General features: G+C 38.7%; 1 protein-coding gene across 5 annotated transcripts in view; it reads left to right on the top strand.

Moving 5' to 3' along the window:
* The window catches only part of OSBPL3 (oxysterol binding protein like 3), a 184,474-nt gene that overhangs the window by 119,871 nt on the left and 47,127 nt on the right, over positions 1-17,476 (top strand). For 3 of the 5 annotated variants that reach the window (XM_050785414.1, XM_050785413.1, XM_050785415.1), the window contains 3 exons: positions 7,338-7,468; positions 10,776-10,883; positions 17,230-17,364. In XM_050785414.1, coding sequence (XP_050641371.1) covers positions 7,338-7,468; positions 10,776-10,883; positions 17,230-17,364 — 374 coding nt within the window. The remainder of the gene's footprint in view (positions 1-7,337; positions 7,469-10,775; positions 10,884-17,229; positions 17,365-17,476) is intronic. The other 2 variants (XM_050785417.1, XM_050785416.1) reach the window with 1 other exon arrangement.

Raw genomic sequence — 17,476 nt, 5'->3', positions numbered from 1 at the left:
GATGTGTAAGACGTTAACTACTGGGAAAAACTGGGTATAGGGTATGTGGGACTTTACTGTTTTTGCAAGTACCTGTAAGTCAATAATGATTTCAAAATAAAAGGTTAAAAAAATAGAAATAATCTAAATGCCAAACAATAGAAGATTGAGTTTTTTCAAAAATGTAGTATAATAGAATATTCACTACTGCTAATAATGATAGCTACTTAACATCGAGCACATAACTGTCATGTCAGGTATTTGCTAATTACTTTACATGCATTATTTTAATTCTAGCTGTAGCCTGTGAAGTAGGTATCATTGTGATCTCTATTGCATAAATAAGAAACTTGAGACTTAGACAAAATAACAGCTTTCTGAGGGTCACATAGTTATAAAGCAGCCAACATGAGACTTGAATTCTCACCTGTTTGACCCCAGAGTCCGTATTCCTTACCTGGTATTTCTCTGCTCTTACAGATGGAGTGGCCAGGATTATTTTTTATAGACATAGAAAGATGTCCTCAGCATAAAATGTAAAGTAAAAATGTAAGATTACAAAGCAATATATAGATATGATTCTATTTCGGGCACATATAGGTATACTAAAAAGTCTGGAAGGATATATACCAACATTTTAGTGATGGAGGCTGGAGTTATAAGTTCTTATTTATCTTTCTGCTTAACTTTGTTTTCAATTTTCATCTATTATTTCTTAAAGAGAAAATGGATTTAAAATGTTTCAGTAGGAGGGCAGTGTGTAATGTGGGAAGAGAAAAGATATTCCCTCTATTGCCTTCCTTTCCTACTTCATATTTTTCTTTCGTACATGACTGATTATTTCAGCTCTCTCTTCCCTTACATATTGGATATAAGGTGGGTTATAAGGAAACCATTTCATCCTTTATACAGATTGCTACCTTGAATACTTGTCCTAATTACCGTTAGAATGTTGCCAGTATTTTGCTGTGCTATTGTACAGTCCGTCTGTGAAATGGCAAGAGTTACCTGGCCCACCCTTAAAGGCTCTTCAAAGAATTTGAAGAATTAAAATGATCAGCTGCAGTTAGGGCATCTTAAATTTTGTGGGAGGAAATTCCTATAAAACATTGTTACTTTTTAATAATATGAACTTTAAAAAAAATGAGAAGATAATGCCTCCCTACACAGAGGAAATGTCCTGAGTTTCACCTACATTGAAGAAGCTCCCTCCTCAGTGGGACAGAGGTCGCCATATTGAATGGATCCATTGATCCAGTCCTCCTGCAGAGGCCTCCACCTTGTTGAAAGTCTGTAATGGTCCCCAGCCAGCAGTTCTGTCTTTCCCACTTTGTGAAAACCTGCTGGCTGCAGAGCTGCCACATACCTAGCCTGGGCCAAGGTTTGTCCTGGAGAAAGGTCCAACGCAGTTATTCAACGGTCGTCTGAGCCCTGTGGGCTTACAGACAGCAAATTCCGCAGGGAGCCTAACAAGCTGTTTCATTCCTGTGGTTTTACAGTACACTTGCAGAGATGGAAAGATCTTCCTTTTCCTGGTTCAGGGAGTCTCTTACACAGATGGTAATGTGGGGGCCTCAGAGAATAAAGACAGCTCTCAGGTTTGTGCTAAGTCCTGTGACCTTGCATGGCTTCTCACTTCCATACATTCAGACTCGAAGCATCTTGACCTTTCTTCTTGTGTAAACCTCGTTTTGTTACTGACAGTATCTGTTGTACTTTCTCAACTGCATCACTATTCTGTTGACTACAACTCCAAAGCAGCTGAACTAAAGGCAAGAATCCCAGTGATGTAACATAGTCTCTGTGACCTTCAACTTGTTAAATGCATCTGAATTCTCCTGGTTTTGTAGATCAAATGGTAGGGAACCAATATATACCCATCCTAGTTTTGAAGTCCTTATTCTATATTATAGACTGTGAGTTTGATTTTTATGGCATATTGTTGAACCAGTTGTTGGCTTATGTTTCTGTCTTTGTGTGGATGTTCACACACATAGAAGCAGAGAATGAAATGTATTGAAACCTAAAAGTCTTAAGTAATTTTTGTTGCATATATTAGTTTTTATGTTTCCCAAAATACATTTTATGGATCGCTTTGCACGTACAGTACTTCTAAAAACGAAACAAAAACTTCATGATTAAAAATGTTTGGAAAGCACTGCTGACTATGGTCTCCTTTTGGATTTACATAAGAACAGTAAATAATAAAGGCCCTGAGAAGTCCTGCAGCAAACAACAACAACAACAAAAAAATCTGTTGGCTTTGTTTAACTCAGTGACTTTCAGTGTTATTTGGGAATCTTCCCCCCTATTCCCAACAGCTATTAACATCCTGGAATTTAAGTTTCTGAGAAACATACTTTAAGAAACAATGTAAATAATAAGCCTTTTTTGGAGCTCCCTCTATACTGGCTAAGTAGGCTACCTCTGTTACTGACTAGCTGTGGAACTTCGACTTCATTTATTAACCTCTCTGGCCCTTGATAACCTGTTAAATGTCATATAGTAGTTGTCCTGACTCTTTTGATTCTCAAATTCTGTAGTTATTTTCTTTGATTATTTTACACTGAATAGAGTCCATACTATTGATTATTGTTACCAGAAAGTTTTCTGAGAGAGTGCTCTGTTAGCAGAAACAGAAATGACAAAACTTGGTGAGTAGATTTAGGATGGCAAAGCAAGGAACAAGACAGGACTAGGGTCAGGTGTTCCAAATGGAAGCGGATATCTGTGTTCTCTGACTTGGAAGGGAAGCAAATGATGTTTTAGGGACACTTTTCCTACAAGTGAAGGAAATCATTATTCACAAATGTGAAAGCTAAATAGAACAAAATCACAATTGTATTTACCTATTCTTTTCTTCCTGGATTCTTTCTCTGTGTTTGAGTAGTAATTATTGAGTGGTCATTTTATGAACCATTTTCAGCTTATGGAAGCATTGAATAAAAAGCCAATTGTGTTACAATGATACCTCTTGCATAGATTAAAAAGCTAGAACAGATATATGACTCAACAAAAAAAGCCAAATAATTTATTGTTCATAAATTAGAATTCAGCATAAATGTGCTGAGCAATTAGATTCATAAGTAGGACCATTTGGTAAAGTTACCTAATGTATCTAAATCAATTCGGATGGAATATGGGTTGAAAAGTATTGTAAAATCATGAGCATCCTGTGAGGTTTGAAACTTCTGCAGATTACAGAAGATCAGAGTTTCCCAGATATATTAGGAATGTTAACATTTTAAAGAAAATTCACCTAAAATTTGGTTTCCAATTAAAAAGGGGGGAAAATGAGTCTCACTGTTTGTTAGGTGCTCTGTGATAGTAGGTTTTCTCCTTGCTTAAAGCACTCCTCAGATGTGCCCATTATCTACATGTACAGATGTAGAAACCAAGGATTTGTCCAAAATATAAATGGCAACTGCAACTAAGTGTTAGAGGTAGGATTTAACTTCTGGCTGGCCTTATTAGAGAATTTCTTTCTCCTGTACCACACTGCTTTCTAGAGCAGTGCCCATGACATTCATAACTGCTTTCTCCAAGATCTTATTCTTTCCTGATGCTGAGAAACTGCTAAAGAAGGAGCATATTAAGAAGTAGAGCTCAGATAAATTGAGTCCAACTGTCCTTCAGTATTGACTCTCACTATCCAAACATTCCATCTACTTTAGTCTCACCATACTAACTCAATAAAAGAACAGCTTGGAAGCCTTAGAAACAGAAAAGTAGTGACCACCAAGAGTCACTTGTGCGATGCTTATGATGTTCCATTCTGTAGATGCAACTCAAGACTTCTTATAATCAAAGACTCAACCTGTGCCTGCCTCTCGTAGTCCAGGAAGGGTATCTGAGAAGTGGCTAATGACAATTTGGGAAAGAGATAAATAAACATAGATGCCACAGTTGCCTTCCGACATTTGAACACCCAATGAAAGAGGAAATACCTCCTGTTTGACAGTGAAGAGACACTGAGGCAAATGTCTTAGCAGCAGGAAGGACTTTCTAAGTCCCAGAGCACAATGTACCATTTTAGGAGATAGCAAGTGCTCTGACAAGCATGAGCCAACAGACCATTTGGCAGGGAAGCTGGAGATGTGAAGAGTTGGTCGTGTTGTGGGTAGGTGGCTTTGATAATCTATGAGGTCCTTCATACCTCCGAGCAGCTAAGATTTTCTGTGTGGCTTTATTTATTGTCAGGTATCCATAGATGTGATGCATTCATTTGAATCTTCTATTTTTTAAGGCTGTTTATTTGTCTTTAGTAGACTTAGATTCGTGTTAGAAATAAGTAAGAAAACACTCCTGTCACAGAGAGTGTTCCTGACTTTTGGGATCCGGTGTCTTAATTAATGTAAATGTGGGGTCTCTCATGAGCAACCTCTGATCGTTGCCCTGTGTGTGGCGGATCGTTAGGTGGCTGTGAATGACTATTTTAACATCCTGAGTGGGCCTTAATAGTCGTTTAAGAAATTTAGTACACGGGGATCTAGTCTTCCAAACCCTTTTTTCAGATGATTTAGGAAGCGTTTTATACCTTACAATAAAATATAATGACTGTATGAGTTTCTTTCTGCTTATCTTACACCTGCTGCAATCTTGTCAGCTGTACCTTTTGAACCAAATATTGTATATTCTGCCAGTTTTAAAAATTTATATAGGACTCTTCTCATTTGGTGGAAAGCCTTGCTTTTCTGTGGGTCACCTGGAAGCCAGAGGAATTGATTTGGAAAAGTGGCAGCCAGCTGAGTGCCACATTTATTTTATTTGGAGCAATAAACAGGACAGTGGAGAGGTAGCTCCCTGGGGGATCCGCTGAGATGGCCATGGGCATCTTGTGTGTGTGGCAGGCAGGGGAGGGGCATAGTGCCTATCTAATAGGACACAGGATGTAGTCCGTAACTGTGTGGCTTCTGCGCTCCTCCTGTGGCTGTTCTCCTACGACTCCATGGATTCTGGCCAACCCCTCATTCCTAGAATTTCTACCCTGTGTGCAATTATTTACAAGCTTTGTCCTGGCAAAAGATTAAAGCGTCCTCTAGAGCTGCTGCCAACATTTCAAGAGACTGCAGTCACCATCACTTTCATCCTCATGTGTTTCCTTCATTGGTATCACTATGATTATTGCAGTAACACTTGTTATTTATTACATACCATGCATTGTGTTATGTGCTTTACCTGCATTCTCTCTCTCATTCAATCCTCATGACAACCATTTAAAGTAAAAGTTATTATCCCCATTTACAAATGTGGAAACTGGAGTTCAGGCACATCATTTACTCATCCAAGGTCATGGAGTGAATAGATGATGGAGTAGGGAAGAATCCAGGGCTGATGGTGGAGCCCCAGCTGTTGGTCACTCTGTTGTCCTGCCTATTATTTTGCTCAATTAAATTGTTTAAAGCAAAGAGCTAAGTGTGTTTCATAGGCATTGCTAGAAAATTTTAGTTCCATTTGACCCCCATCTTCTCTTGGCAGAGGCAGCACCATTGTGTGTGTGTGTGTGTGTGTACACAAATTGTGACTTTGTTAAGATGTTTCATGTCCATCACTAAATGCCACAACCTCAGGCAAGTTCAGCAACAACATATAGAGAGGTTTAGTTGTCCTCTTTGCTATTAAATGAAGTAAGTCAATAATGCCTATTTAGTTTCTGTGTTACTAAATAGGCCACTCTTGAATAACAATACCTCTAAAAATGCAGCCCTGTGGAATTCAGTAATGTGCTAGGTCATTTGAGAAGACATGTGTCTGAGTCTCTTCCGTCTTCCTGCTCTTCTAAAACAAAATATAATCAAGGAGATTGGAAAGATAATATTGAAATGTAATAGCCACGATCAGTAATTTAGATAACAGCTTCCTCATCTCTAGGAAGTAATTTGTACATGATGTGATCAAAACCTAATGAATAATGATTTTTTTTTTTTTTTTTTTTTTTTGCTGTATGTGTTAATGTTTTTTAAAACTTCAGTTCAGGCATTGGAGGCCATAGTGGCTAAGCCCTCATTGTACCTGAGTGCTCACTCAGGAACAGAGTAGCTGAATGCCAGGGTGAGAGCTGGGGGATTCTGGCTCCTGCAGCTGGAAGGGCTAACAAGCAAGAAGGTAGACAATAAGACCTTGTTTTGAAACAATGACAAACTTATAGAAAAGTTGCAAGAATTATACAGAGAACTTCTGTATACCCTTTACCCAAATACTTCATTTTAAATATTTGCCACATTTATTTTATCACTCTCTCTACATACACACTTTCACTTTTCGGAACCATTTGAGAGTAGGATTCATACACCACGTTGTTCTTCATGGCTTTATACTGTAGTATATAAAATAGGAATACTCTGTTATATAACCACAGTATAGTAATCAAATTCAGGAAATACAGCATTGAAACAATTTTATCTATTCTACCTTCCATATTCAAATGCTGTCAGTTATCCCAATAATGCCTTTAGTATCATGTTGCCCCTTGAGTCAATTTCATTGTCATATCTCTTTTGCCTCCTTTAATTGGGAACAGTTCCTCAGCCTTTCTTTCTGTTTCATAAAATTGACACTTCTGAATAGTATAGGCCAACTTTTAAAAATAAAACACTTCTCATTCTGGGGTTGTCTGATGTTTCCTCATGATCAAATTCGGATTACATAGCCCTGGCTGGTATGCACCAAAGGAGATGTTGTATCTTTTTCAGCGTACTTTACCTGGAGGCACATGGTCCACCTGAGTCTCACCGATAGTTAATATTAATCACCTGATTAAGGTGCTAATTTTTCTGCTGCAGTGTTAACATTTCCCCTGAAAAACCAATAAGCTTTGTTTTTAACCCTTTCCAGTCTTTGGTGATACAAACAAAACAAAACACAGATCATTGACGATCCAGAAGCAAAGTCCAAATGTCAAAATATCCTGATGATAAGTCATAAAGTCATGAGACGTTATAGTGGATAGGGGCCTTAGAATTGCCAGATGTGTGTGAATGGGAGTTAGTTTTAATAGACTTAATTTTTTTCGAGCAATTTTAGGTCCACAGCAAAATTGAACCAAAAGTGCATAGCCTTGGAATGGTCCCATGTAGGCACAGTGCCCCTGCCATCAGCATCCCACACCAGAGTACTGCATCTCTTACAGTCGATGAACCTACGTGGACACATCATCATCCAGAGGCCTTAGTTTACATTAGAGTGTTTTACATGGCAAATGTGTTTTTCAAAAGTCAAGGTAGAGTGTGCATTTGCTACACTCAAAATATTCAGGGCTGTTACTTTGCTTATTTCTTTTAAAAGAGATAGTTTTTTTACGGTATTTTGTTTTTAATTATGCCTCCTTATTCCTTTTTATAATGATTATATCTCTATAGTTTACTTCACTTTAAGGTCAGCTTTTAATATCATGTCAGCGGAGAGAGAGAAACTGAAGCAGCTGATGGAGCAGGATGCCTCCTCCTCCCCATCTGCTCAGGTCATTGGTCTGAAGAATGCCCTGTCATCTGTAAGTTACATGTCTGCATCCAGGAATGCCTGAGATGTGTCCAGGCTCATGAATGTTTTGTAATTTCTATTTCCATGGTTGTGTTGAAAATTCAGGAGAAAACCAAATTATCCGAATTATATTGTAACCTTTCATCAAATCTGTTTATACACCAAAACTTGCCTATCCAATTCTTAATAGCTAGTATTTTATTAAGTGATACCTTCTTTAAGTTTGGTTTCCTCTGACTGATCTAAATTTTTTTGTTTCTCTAACATTTTTATTGTACGTTTTTGTGTGTATGTGTGCATGTCTTACAGACATTTTTCTGTTAATGCTTACAAAATCTGACAGTTTGGAGGAAATTTTATTGGCATGAGACACCACAAGTTTAGCCTTACTTTCCAAATGACAGGTGGCAGAGTGAAATTTCCAGATCATGCTCTTACCTTCTCTATTGCAAAGCACTGATCCTGTTTACTACTCTTTGAAAGACATGAGAGCTATTTTGTTTGATTGAATAGTACAAGGCATTTAGCTTCCCCACCCCGCCCCACCTGCTGTGGCTACTAAGAGATGAGTCACATGAAAGTGCCTGTCAGGCAATCACTATACCTTCATAGTAACAGGAAAATCACTGACATGGTCCCAAATGATTCTCAGCCATTCTGTCACTCATTCTCTCTTTTTTTTTCATCAGTTTCAATTAATTCTTCAGAATAGTTAGGCTCCATTAAAGTGCCATGTCCTACCTCGATTTGAATAAAGTTATCCGGATTTTTTTTTTTTACCCTACATCTATTAGGAGGCTAGAGAACTTTTGAAATATCATACTGATTTGGTTTTACTCTTTTCCTGTACTTTGGTATTCCTACTTTAGAAAAAGAAAGAATGTGTGCACATATGAAATCACCATCTGAAGCAATACTGAATTTTCTATTTCAGGTCAGGTAGGGGAGATGAATTTTAGGATCTTGTAACCAGAAGCCAACACAGGCATTGAGAGAACTAGAAAATGTTGATTCATATTTTCTATTCATCGTATTGCTAAGAAAAGTGATGCTTTTGATATAATGTTAGTGATAAATCCTTTGCCAGTAGCACGTATAGTTGTTGTAGAATATGTAAGGAATATTCACTCATGGACCATTCCAAGTATGCTATCTTCAAAAGAAATTAAAAATAACATTGGCTTGCTCCATATATAAAAAGAGTCTTAATGTTGTCTTAAGGTCACAGATAGAATCGCCCCCTTTTTATTGTAGCAGACAGCCATACACTGGGTGTGTGCCATTTTGGTTTGACAGAAGCAGAAGCAAAGTGTTTTTGGTTTTTTTTCCTGAGTTTCTTATTGTTCCCATTAAGCTAGCTTTTAGTGTATTTACAAAAGGTACCTCTGATGGGCTTCCAAGGCCCCTTTCCCCGTGATCTTCCTCTCCCTGCTTCCTCCCACAGAAGCCTGGCCTCATCTTGTCAATCTGCCTGTCTGGCCACTGAGACCTATTTGGCTGTGGTATCCTAGGCCAAGGCTGTTCTCACCCTCACTAAGGAATTCATTCTCACCCATATTCATGATTTTGGAAATCTCGGATAAAACTGAATGATCCTTTCTTTCCTTTTTGGCTTGGATTCACAATTGGGTTTAAGACTTGTTTTTTGAAAATAAAACTTTTAGAACCATATAAGAGCTATCAGAATGGGTATGTCGGTGCTGTATGTACAGTGTTGCTATGTTTTCTTCTTCTGCCTGTGGCTTACAAAGGAAAGAAAAACTAATAAAATAGCACAATTTTCAGGCTGTACTAAGATTCTAGCCTCCGTACCACTGACACATTGGCCAGAATAAAGTGAGTACTCCAGAGAGATTGTTACATGTGGTTGTGTGATCTTAGCTCTTGTACAGTGCTTCTTAAGTGGTCCTCAAGGATTTTCAAATAACCCATATGTTCTGCGGGGACTGAAAAATAAAGCCAGCATCCCTGCTGGAGATCCAGGTAGAGGATTAGGCAGTGCCACATCCTTCTGTGCTTTCAGCAGGTCAGTCCTGCAGGCCCTGGTGGATGGAAAAGGCTCAGAGCTTCTTAGAAAAGAGTCAGGAACACAGACACATAGGCTGAATCTGCATGCAAGCACCCATGGAGCTGATCCTGTGAGTGTCTGGGAAGACAGTCAGGAGAACTTATCCCCTTCCACAGACAGACCATTGGAGAACAGTTGGTCATGAAGTGCACAGGAGTATCAACGTGAAAGAAGTAGCTTCCTTTACCTTTTAGTCACTTTCCTCCTAGTTGAGAGGTTGAGATAAGGAATGGGGCCTGCCCAGGGAAATACAAAGGAGACCTGGAGTAGTCTCAGATGCGCTTTTTATCTCACATTTACCCATTCCCAGAGCCATGGTCCTTAAGCCCTTATGCAGGTAAGTGAGGTTTACTCATTTCTTTTTTGAAATAAATTGCCTTGGTCCTGAAGAATGAATAGAACAATCAATACTCATATTGGAAAAGAATAAAAATCTTTCACAAAGTCCTACTTCCCAGCACACAGCACACTTTCTTTCTTTCTTTTTTTTTTTTTTTTTTTTTTTTTTTTGAGACAGGGTCTCACTTTGTCACCCAGGCCGTGATCTCAGCTCACTGCAACGTCTGTGAGCCTCCCAGGTTCAAGCAATTCTCCCACCTCAGCCTCCCCAGTAGCTGGGACTGCAGGCATGCGCCACTACGCCCAGCTAATTTTTGTATGTTTTGGTAGAGATGGGGTTTCACCATGTTGGCCAGGCTGTTCTCGGACTCCCGACCTCAAGTAATCTGCCTGCCTCCACCTCCCAAAGTGCTGGGATTACAAGTGTGAGCCACCATGCCCGGCCTCCAGCACATCCTAATATCTGATTCAATGGGTATGATAATTAAGTAACATTGAAATATGTCCAATCATAAGGGGTGGGGACAGCGTATTCTTCAAAGCTGATAGAAGCCTGGATTCCTTAGGAAGGGATTTGACCAAAGAGACTCCAGACCACCGGTCTTAACAGAAGCTGACAGTGTCTGTGACTTCCCTCTCTGTCACGCTTACCAACCCTCCTTCCATGTCTGGAATGAGAAAAGAGAAGGAGCGTCATTTCCAGAACCTCCAGTGTGTCATCTCCCAGGCATCTCAGAACCAGTATCCTCTTGGAGAGCATTCAAGGAAAAAGTCCAGAAAGTGTGCTCTCAGACCACGTCACCTGGAATTTCATCAAGCTCTTAGAGATTGCTCCTGCAGGGCCCACTGCTGTGCTTTTCTGAAACATCCCCATTTATTAACAGAGCCCCACTATTTTAACATGTTCCAGGCCCTAGCACAAAACACAGATCTTAAAGAACGCTTACGCAGAATCCATGCCGAGTCTCTGCTCCTCGACTCCCCCGCTGTTGCCAAGTCGGGTGACAATCTGGCAGAGGTGGGTAGGTTTCTCGTCTGGTAATGTCTCCTCAGCTGCCACCCGCTCCTGTGATACCATCTGTCCAGTTGCACGGCCTCCCTGCTTCCCCTCATGGGTGCTGTTCACCTCTCTGCCCTCCTCCTCTGGGTGCTGGCCGCAGCTGGCTCATGGACTGGGGTCTCGGGCTCAAACGCTTTCTTGAGCGTATGCTGCTAATTGCATTTTTAAACTGCTCCCTACCCCTGAACTCTTCTTTCTTTTGTATTTCTTCACCCTGTTTCGCTCCTAAATGTCACTCCTTTCACTAAGTGGTACTGGAGTAGGAACTATAGAGAGAGAAACATTTTCTCTTGTTACTACTGAAGAAACCTATATTACTCTGACCTGCAGTATCTTGGTTCCCTGCCAGCCTCCTCCCCCTCTAGCCCTTTCTCTGTGGCTGTTCCCGTCTCCCTTTTCTGCAATTTTATTTTTCTTTTATAGAATGCAGCTGTACACTCTGAGGGAAAAAAATACTTCATTACAATTAAAGTGTCTCTTGGTCAGTTAAAAGTATGTTAAAAAGTTCTTTCCTCAAGACTAGGGATGTTTATCCAAAATAGTCTTTGCATGTTTAAAATGAGAAATTTCAGAAAAGTACAAGTAGGTTACTCAAAAAATAAGTAGGAAAGAGTAATGAAAATAAAAAGTTTTTAAGCTATTTTTTATATTATATGCCTGCTTCAGATATGCTAAATTTTTATTAAGAAATGAATTAGACTGAGTACACTTAAAATAAAAAATATAAGGCAGGTAATAGACAAGAGGTGTGTGTTTATATAAGTTTTTAAAAGAAGTTTGTAATGTTTAATCATAATCCTTCATCCTTCTTTTCCTGTCCTCAGAAAAAAAACAAACCCCTCACACACCTTCACTCCTTGGGAAGCCATTGTGCTGGGTGGTGAGGCGAGTTGAGGCTGAAGTCAGTCAGTATATGGACTGTAGGGCCCCGGGCACTGAACCTATTTGGAGACCATATGGTGCCATGTGTGAACAGGCCCATCCGCTCTCATGAGCCTCACCCTCTGTCTGACAGAAGCTCATGGGGCTCTACTACTTCTGAGGCACATGCTAGTGGTTAAGTATGACATTCCTTTATAGAAATGCTACCCCCCAAGAGGTCACTTTTCAGATATTTTAGCCCAGACCTAAACTGTCACCTGCAGCATTGAGCACCTAAACATTACTTACAGCGCCTTGACTTTAGGCCTGGGCAGGCCCTCTTTTGAATCTGCACATTTTCTAAAAGCAGGACCCAGTCATGGCCAGGATCAGCCATTACTGACCAGCTGCCACTTACTATAGTATTCTCTGGAGTTTGTGCATGTTTTCAGACAGTTATTTACCTTTTTAATAGTATTATCACAACTTACTTATTGAACAGGTAATTAAATACATAACCTTCATTTATTCTTTTATGAATTTATGCTTGGCATGTCTACTTGGAACTGTTTGTGTTTTGGAAAGGAAACCAAAATCACAAGTCTTTTAAAATACATGTTTTTAAACTATATATTTAAAATGCATATTTTAAAACTGATCTTAAAAGTAACATACCTGAACTGAAATGCTGTACACTGTCCTTGAGAGGTAACAATAACATTCTTCAAACATACACCTTCCAAAACAGCCTTCTTGAGTCTAGATGCAGTTGTCATCTGTATCTATTTCCTCTTTCAGAAATTTTCTGTTTCCCTTATTTTTATCCCTTTTATCATGGAGTGACTCAGGCTAACTTTCCCAGCAAAGGTAAAGTTATTGTTGCCTTCAGGACATAAGTAGGAAAGTAAGTGAAAATGGCCTCCCAGACTGAAAACTTGACTCCAGTTAACTTTTTTTCAGTAACTCTGTTACCTCTGATACTCTATTGGGAAATGACAGTCTCCAACAGTGGGGTCAGCCCAAGGTGCTCTCTTTTTAGAACTCTCACTTTCTTTGCTCACTTTGTTACCTTTTCTTTAGCCGCATATATTACCCATCTTTGGTGTTGGGCCTGGCTAATTGAATTCTAAAATGCCCACCTTTTTAAAAATCAAATTACTCCACAACCTCCAAATTTCTCCTGTTTTATATTCCTGAATGTGAAGATTTAATATTATCAAGTTATCAGTTCTCAGATTATTTTAGGTTCCAAATGGGCAAGTGACTTTGGGAGGTAACACCATACTATATCCAATGTCCATTTAAGAGACTAAAAAAGGCCAAAACTTTTAAAGAAAAGTCTGGAAGAGAAGGCAACTTAATTCTTTTAATTGTCTGCTTGCTATATCAGTATGCACTTGAATGCATTACCTTACAGAATCCTAACCATGACTCTGTGAGGTGGGTGGTGGTGGTTTCATTTGAAAAACAACAGAACTAAAACTCAGAGAGGTTAAATAACTTCCTCCAGACACACAGCTTGTAACAGACAGAGCTGGGATTTAAATTCACATCTAATGAGGCCAAAGCAATTCCTTTCTCAATAGTGTACACTGCTAGATAATGAAGAACAGTATGCCAAGCCAGAAAATAAAATACTCATTGAAGCTCCAGCAGTTAAAATAAGGTGATGATGGGTAAGAATGAGACGGAGTAACTCTCTTAGGCATGAACATTATTTTGTATATAAAAGAAATAAAGATTATGGTTCGAAAAGGCATCAAAAACCAATGGCAAAGAGATGGATTATTTAATAAATTAGGTTGGCACAGCTCAAAGAAGTTTATTACATTATTATTATTAATTACCATTATTTTGGAGTTGCCCAGCCTGACCTTGAACTCTTGGACTCAAGCAATCCTCCTGCCTTGGCCTCCCAAGTAGCTGGGATTATAGGCACTCACCACCCACCATGCCCTGCTCAAAGCAATTTAAAAAGAAGTTTAAATCTTCATTGCATGCTAAAATGAATCAAAAGCAAATTCAAGTTAAATATAAAAATTCAAACTGAAAAATATTAATGTAAATATCAAACTGCTAGAATAGAGAAGATTTTCTAAATTGGGGTACAATAGAAAAAAATTGCAAAAGAAATGTTGATTAGATCTGACTGTCTTTTAGGAAAAAGTAATGTGTGTCAAAAAAAAAAGACAAATAGACTGGGAAAAATATTTTCAGTGAAACTGACAGACTGAGATAGTGCTAAATCAGTGATAATGTTTTTCATATGTAACCAATGAACAAATAATATCAAGTAACTTAAAACTTTAATAAGTAAATGGAAAAAGGCCATAATTCTCTGTCTCTCTCTCTCTCTCACACACACACACACACAGAGGGGGAGGGGGGGGGAGGGAGAGAGAGAGAGAGAGAGAGAGAGAGAGAGAGAGAGAGAGAGAGAGAGAGATAGGTATGGGTTTTCTTTTTTTTCTTTTTCTTTTTCTTTCTTTCTTTTTTTTTTTTTAACTTATTTTGCAATATTTGTAAATTCACAGGGAAGTACGAAGAAATGCAGAGGGAGGTCCCATGAACCCTTCATCCAGCCTCTCCCTACATTAACATCTCTACAAGCTTGTTTTTTAAAAAGGAGTAACTATTCGGCTTAATGAAAATTAAAACAGATTAGCTCAAAAGTTTTCTAAATTATGGTATGTAGTGCCTTTAATATAGAAAAAACAGAGGTTTCCTTACTTGTTGATGTGATTAGGTAATATATATTTTGCCTTAAAGGTTATTAATAATTCTACTTCTAAAACTTGATTCTAAGAAATAACATGATACAAGCAAAGATATATTTACAAACATACTAAACCATTTTTGCAAATCTGTAAACATACCTGATTTTATTACTCTGTGACACAAATATATAATAAAATATTTATCAATTAAAGTTCATTGTCTCAAAGAATTTTGAATGGTCTGGGAAATGTTCACAATATAATGGTTAGTGAATAAAGCAAACAATATGTAGACTGTCTATCCCAGTTTTTCAAAATAAAATTTGTACACAAATATTTTACTATGAAAATACCAGCAAGTTAATAGGGGCCACATCCACTCTCACATTCATACAATGGGACTTGAAGTGATATTTATTTGCATTTTTAAATTTTCTGTTCTGAATACATATTTTTGTTTTCAGAATGCATTTTAATTTTGAAAAAAACTATCTTGCAATGTTGTTTGGGCAAACTTTATAAAATTACATATATAGAGATATGAAAATAGCATGATTATTTCACAAGAAAAATGTATCAAAATGCTTGTAGTGGTTGTTATAGTGTGAACTGTGAATGTTCCTTTCCCTCCTTTCTCTCTGTTTATGTAACTTAGTGGTGTCCAATCTTTTGGCTTCTCTAGGCCACATTGGAAGAAGAAGAATTGTCGTGGGCTACACATCAGATACACTAACTAACAACAGCTGATGAGCCAGGAAAAAAAAATTCACAAAAAAAATCTCATAATGTTTTAACAAAGTTTACAAATTTGTGTTGGGCCACATTCAAAGCCGTCCTGGGCTGTACGTGGCCCCCGGGCTGTGGGTTGGACATCCTTGATTTAACTTTTTGTAATGTAAGCAATAGATAAGCAACCAGTCATGCATTACATATGTGAAAGGAAATTATTGAATTGAACTGACTGGGTTAATATTTTAACAAATGAGGTCCTGAGTTGTTTAAGACACCAAGCTGGAGACTTGGAGCTGCAGCAGTGCTGATGAGTTTTCAGTACATACAGGAAGACACCAGAAAGGGCTAGGGCTAGGAGTATTATTTTCAGTGTTGGTCAGCCAGGAAATCCTTCGGACCCATCAGTCTAGGAGGAGGAAGATACAGAGAGAGCGGGAGTGACTAGTAATAAATTAATGAGTAGAACAAGTAAATAAATCATGAGCATCTCTTGTGACAGGAGCACACAGAAGACATAGGACAATTCTGTTGTTTGAGTGAGTGTTACAGAAGCTGTTCCTTATGATGTTTTCAAACTCGATAGCTTTATGTCTGGCTCTTTTGCGGAGAGAGACCTTTTCCTTGAAGTTAACAGCTGTGATACAGATTCTAAAGTGATCTCTTTGTTAGGGTAGAGAAGAGGCTAGGTTTTCAGAAGGCTACATGGGTATTAAAATGGGTAGGATCATTAATACTTTGGGCAGATGCCTTATTTAGGAAAAGGATATATATTTCAACAGTTTGTAGATACATATTTACAAACAGAAGCAACCAATTTGTAAAGGGACCTTTTATTACGAAAATCTGCTCTGGCCCTCCTGTGCGTGGCATCCCCTCCCTATGAGACTGAGGGGTGTGTCCTGAATTCAGACAATTTCTGGGCAAGATATAATCTGCCTTTTCCCCAAATTATTCTGGATGATATGGAAGCAACTCCTTTGTTATCCCAATAAAAAATGTGAGTGGTTTTACTACTACCTGTCTACTCTGAAAGAAATCAAATCATCCTGTCCTGAATCTGTTCTTTTTCCTCAACTGCCAGCTCTGTGAAGCCCTCCCCAAACAAAATCTCTCTAATCAGAATCAATCTCTCCACTTTGCCAGCACTTTGTCTATTCCACAGGCCTGGTCTGATATGTGTTGGATGCATTTTCTCACCACTCATTCAGTCCACAAACGTTGTCTGGTTCATTGTTATATCCTGCCATGGCCAGCTCAGCACTTTAGTCCTCCCCAGAGGGAAAGTCCAGACCCAGCGGAGTGGAGAATGGAGGGTCATGCGAGATGAGAAAACAATGATATTCTGTTGTGTTATTTGTACAGAGGCTTATAAAGAGGACTGGGGACTTCCTTTCCTTGCAGAGTCATTGTGGGTGGAAAGAGACAGACAAAGAGAACTTATATCATTCATCCATGAATAATAAATTATCTGCTACCAGGGTGCTTCTGGACCAAAACACACTGTGTATTTGTCAAGGGACACCTTGACAAAAGCCAAAGCAGCATATTGTTCCTTCAGAGAGCATAGAGGCAGAAGAAAGCAATGTTGCTGTGAACCAGCCATGCAAGGACATGCATTCAGTGCAATGCAGAGGAGATTTTAGTATTAAAAGAAACATCCAGCAGTGGTAGCGAATAAGAGGATATGATTCAGAGAGCATTGGAATTTTTCCCTTTTTAAATGGAACAAAGAGTGACCTGGACAGTTGTTTTTTGCCTTGTGATTTGTTGCATGTGTGTGAGAAGTGATAGTGCCTGTAAGTGAGGTGCCCATACTGGGGGAGAACTTTGTGTTTTGCATGAGGCTCACTTCTCAGTGTTGGAGCTGACCTCTGCTTTGAGTTGCTTATTTGCATGGGCGTGTGACCTTGTGTATTGTGCAACTAAATCACTTATTTTCTTTCTCTTGAGAATGTTTCTAAATGTATACATTTTTGGTTTTGTTTTTCAAATAGGAAAACTCCCGAGATGAAAACCGAGCTCTAGTTCATCAGCTTTCTAATGAAAGTAGACTCTCCATCACTGACTCCCTTTCCGAGTTTTTTGATGCTCAGGAAGTTCTGTTATCTCCAAGCTCTTCAGAAAATGAGGTTTGAGCAATGTTTACAGTTAGGTGCCTCAAAAATCTCTCTTGTTGCTCTGCTGGTTAATCTGTTCAGTAAACAGTCCATAATCAGAAACACTAAACTCAGTGGCCCTTTT

The sequence above is a fragment of the Macaca thibetana genome, chromosome 3 (genome assembly GCF_024542745.1).
Source record: "Macaca thibetana thibetana isolate TM-01 chromosome 3, ASM2454274v1, whole genome shotgun sequence".
Classification (NCBI taxonomy): domain Eukaryota; kingdom Metazoa; phylum Chordata; class Mammalia; order Primates; family Cercopithecidae; genus Macaca; species Macaca thibetana.
This window is presented reverse-complemented; position numbering and strand designations above follow the sequence as displayed.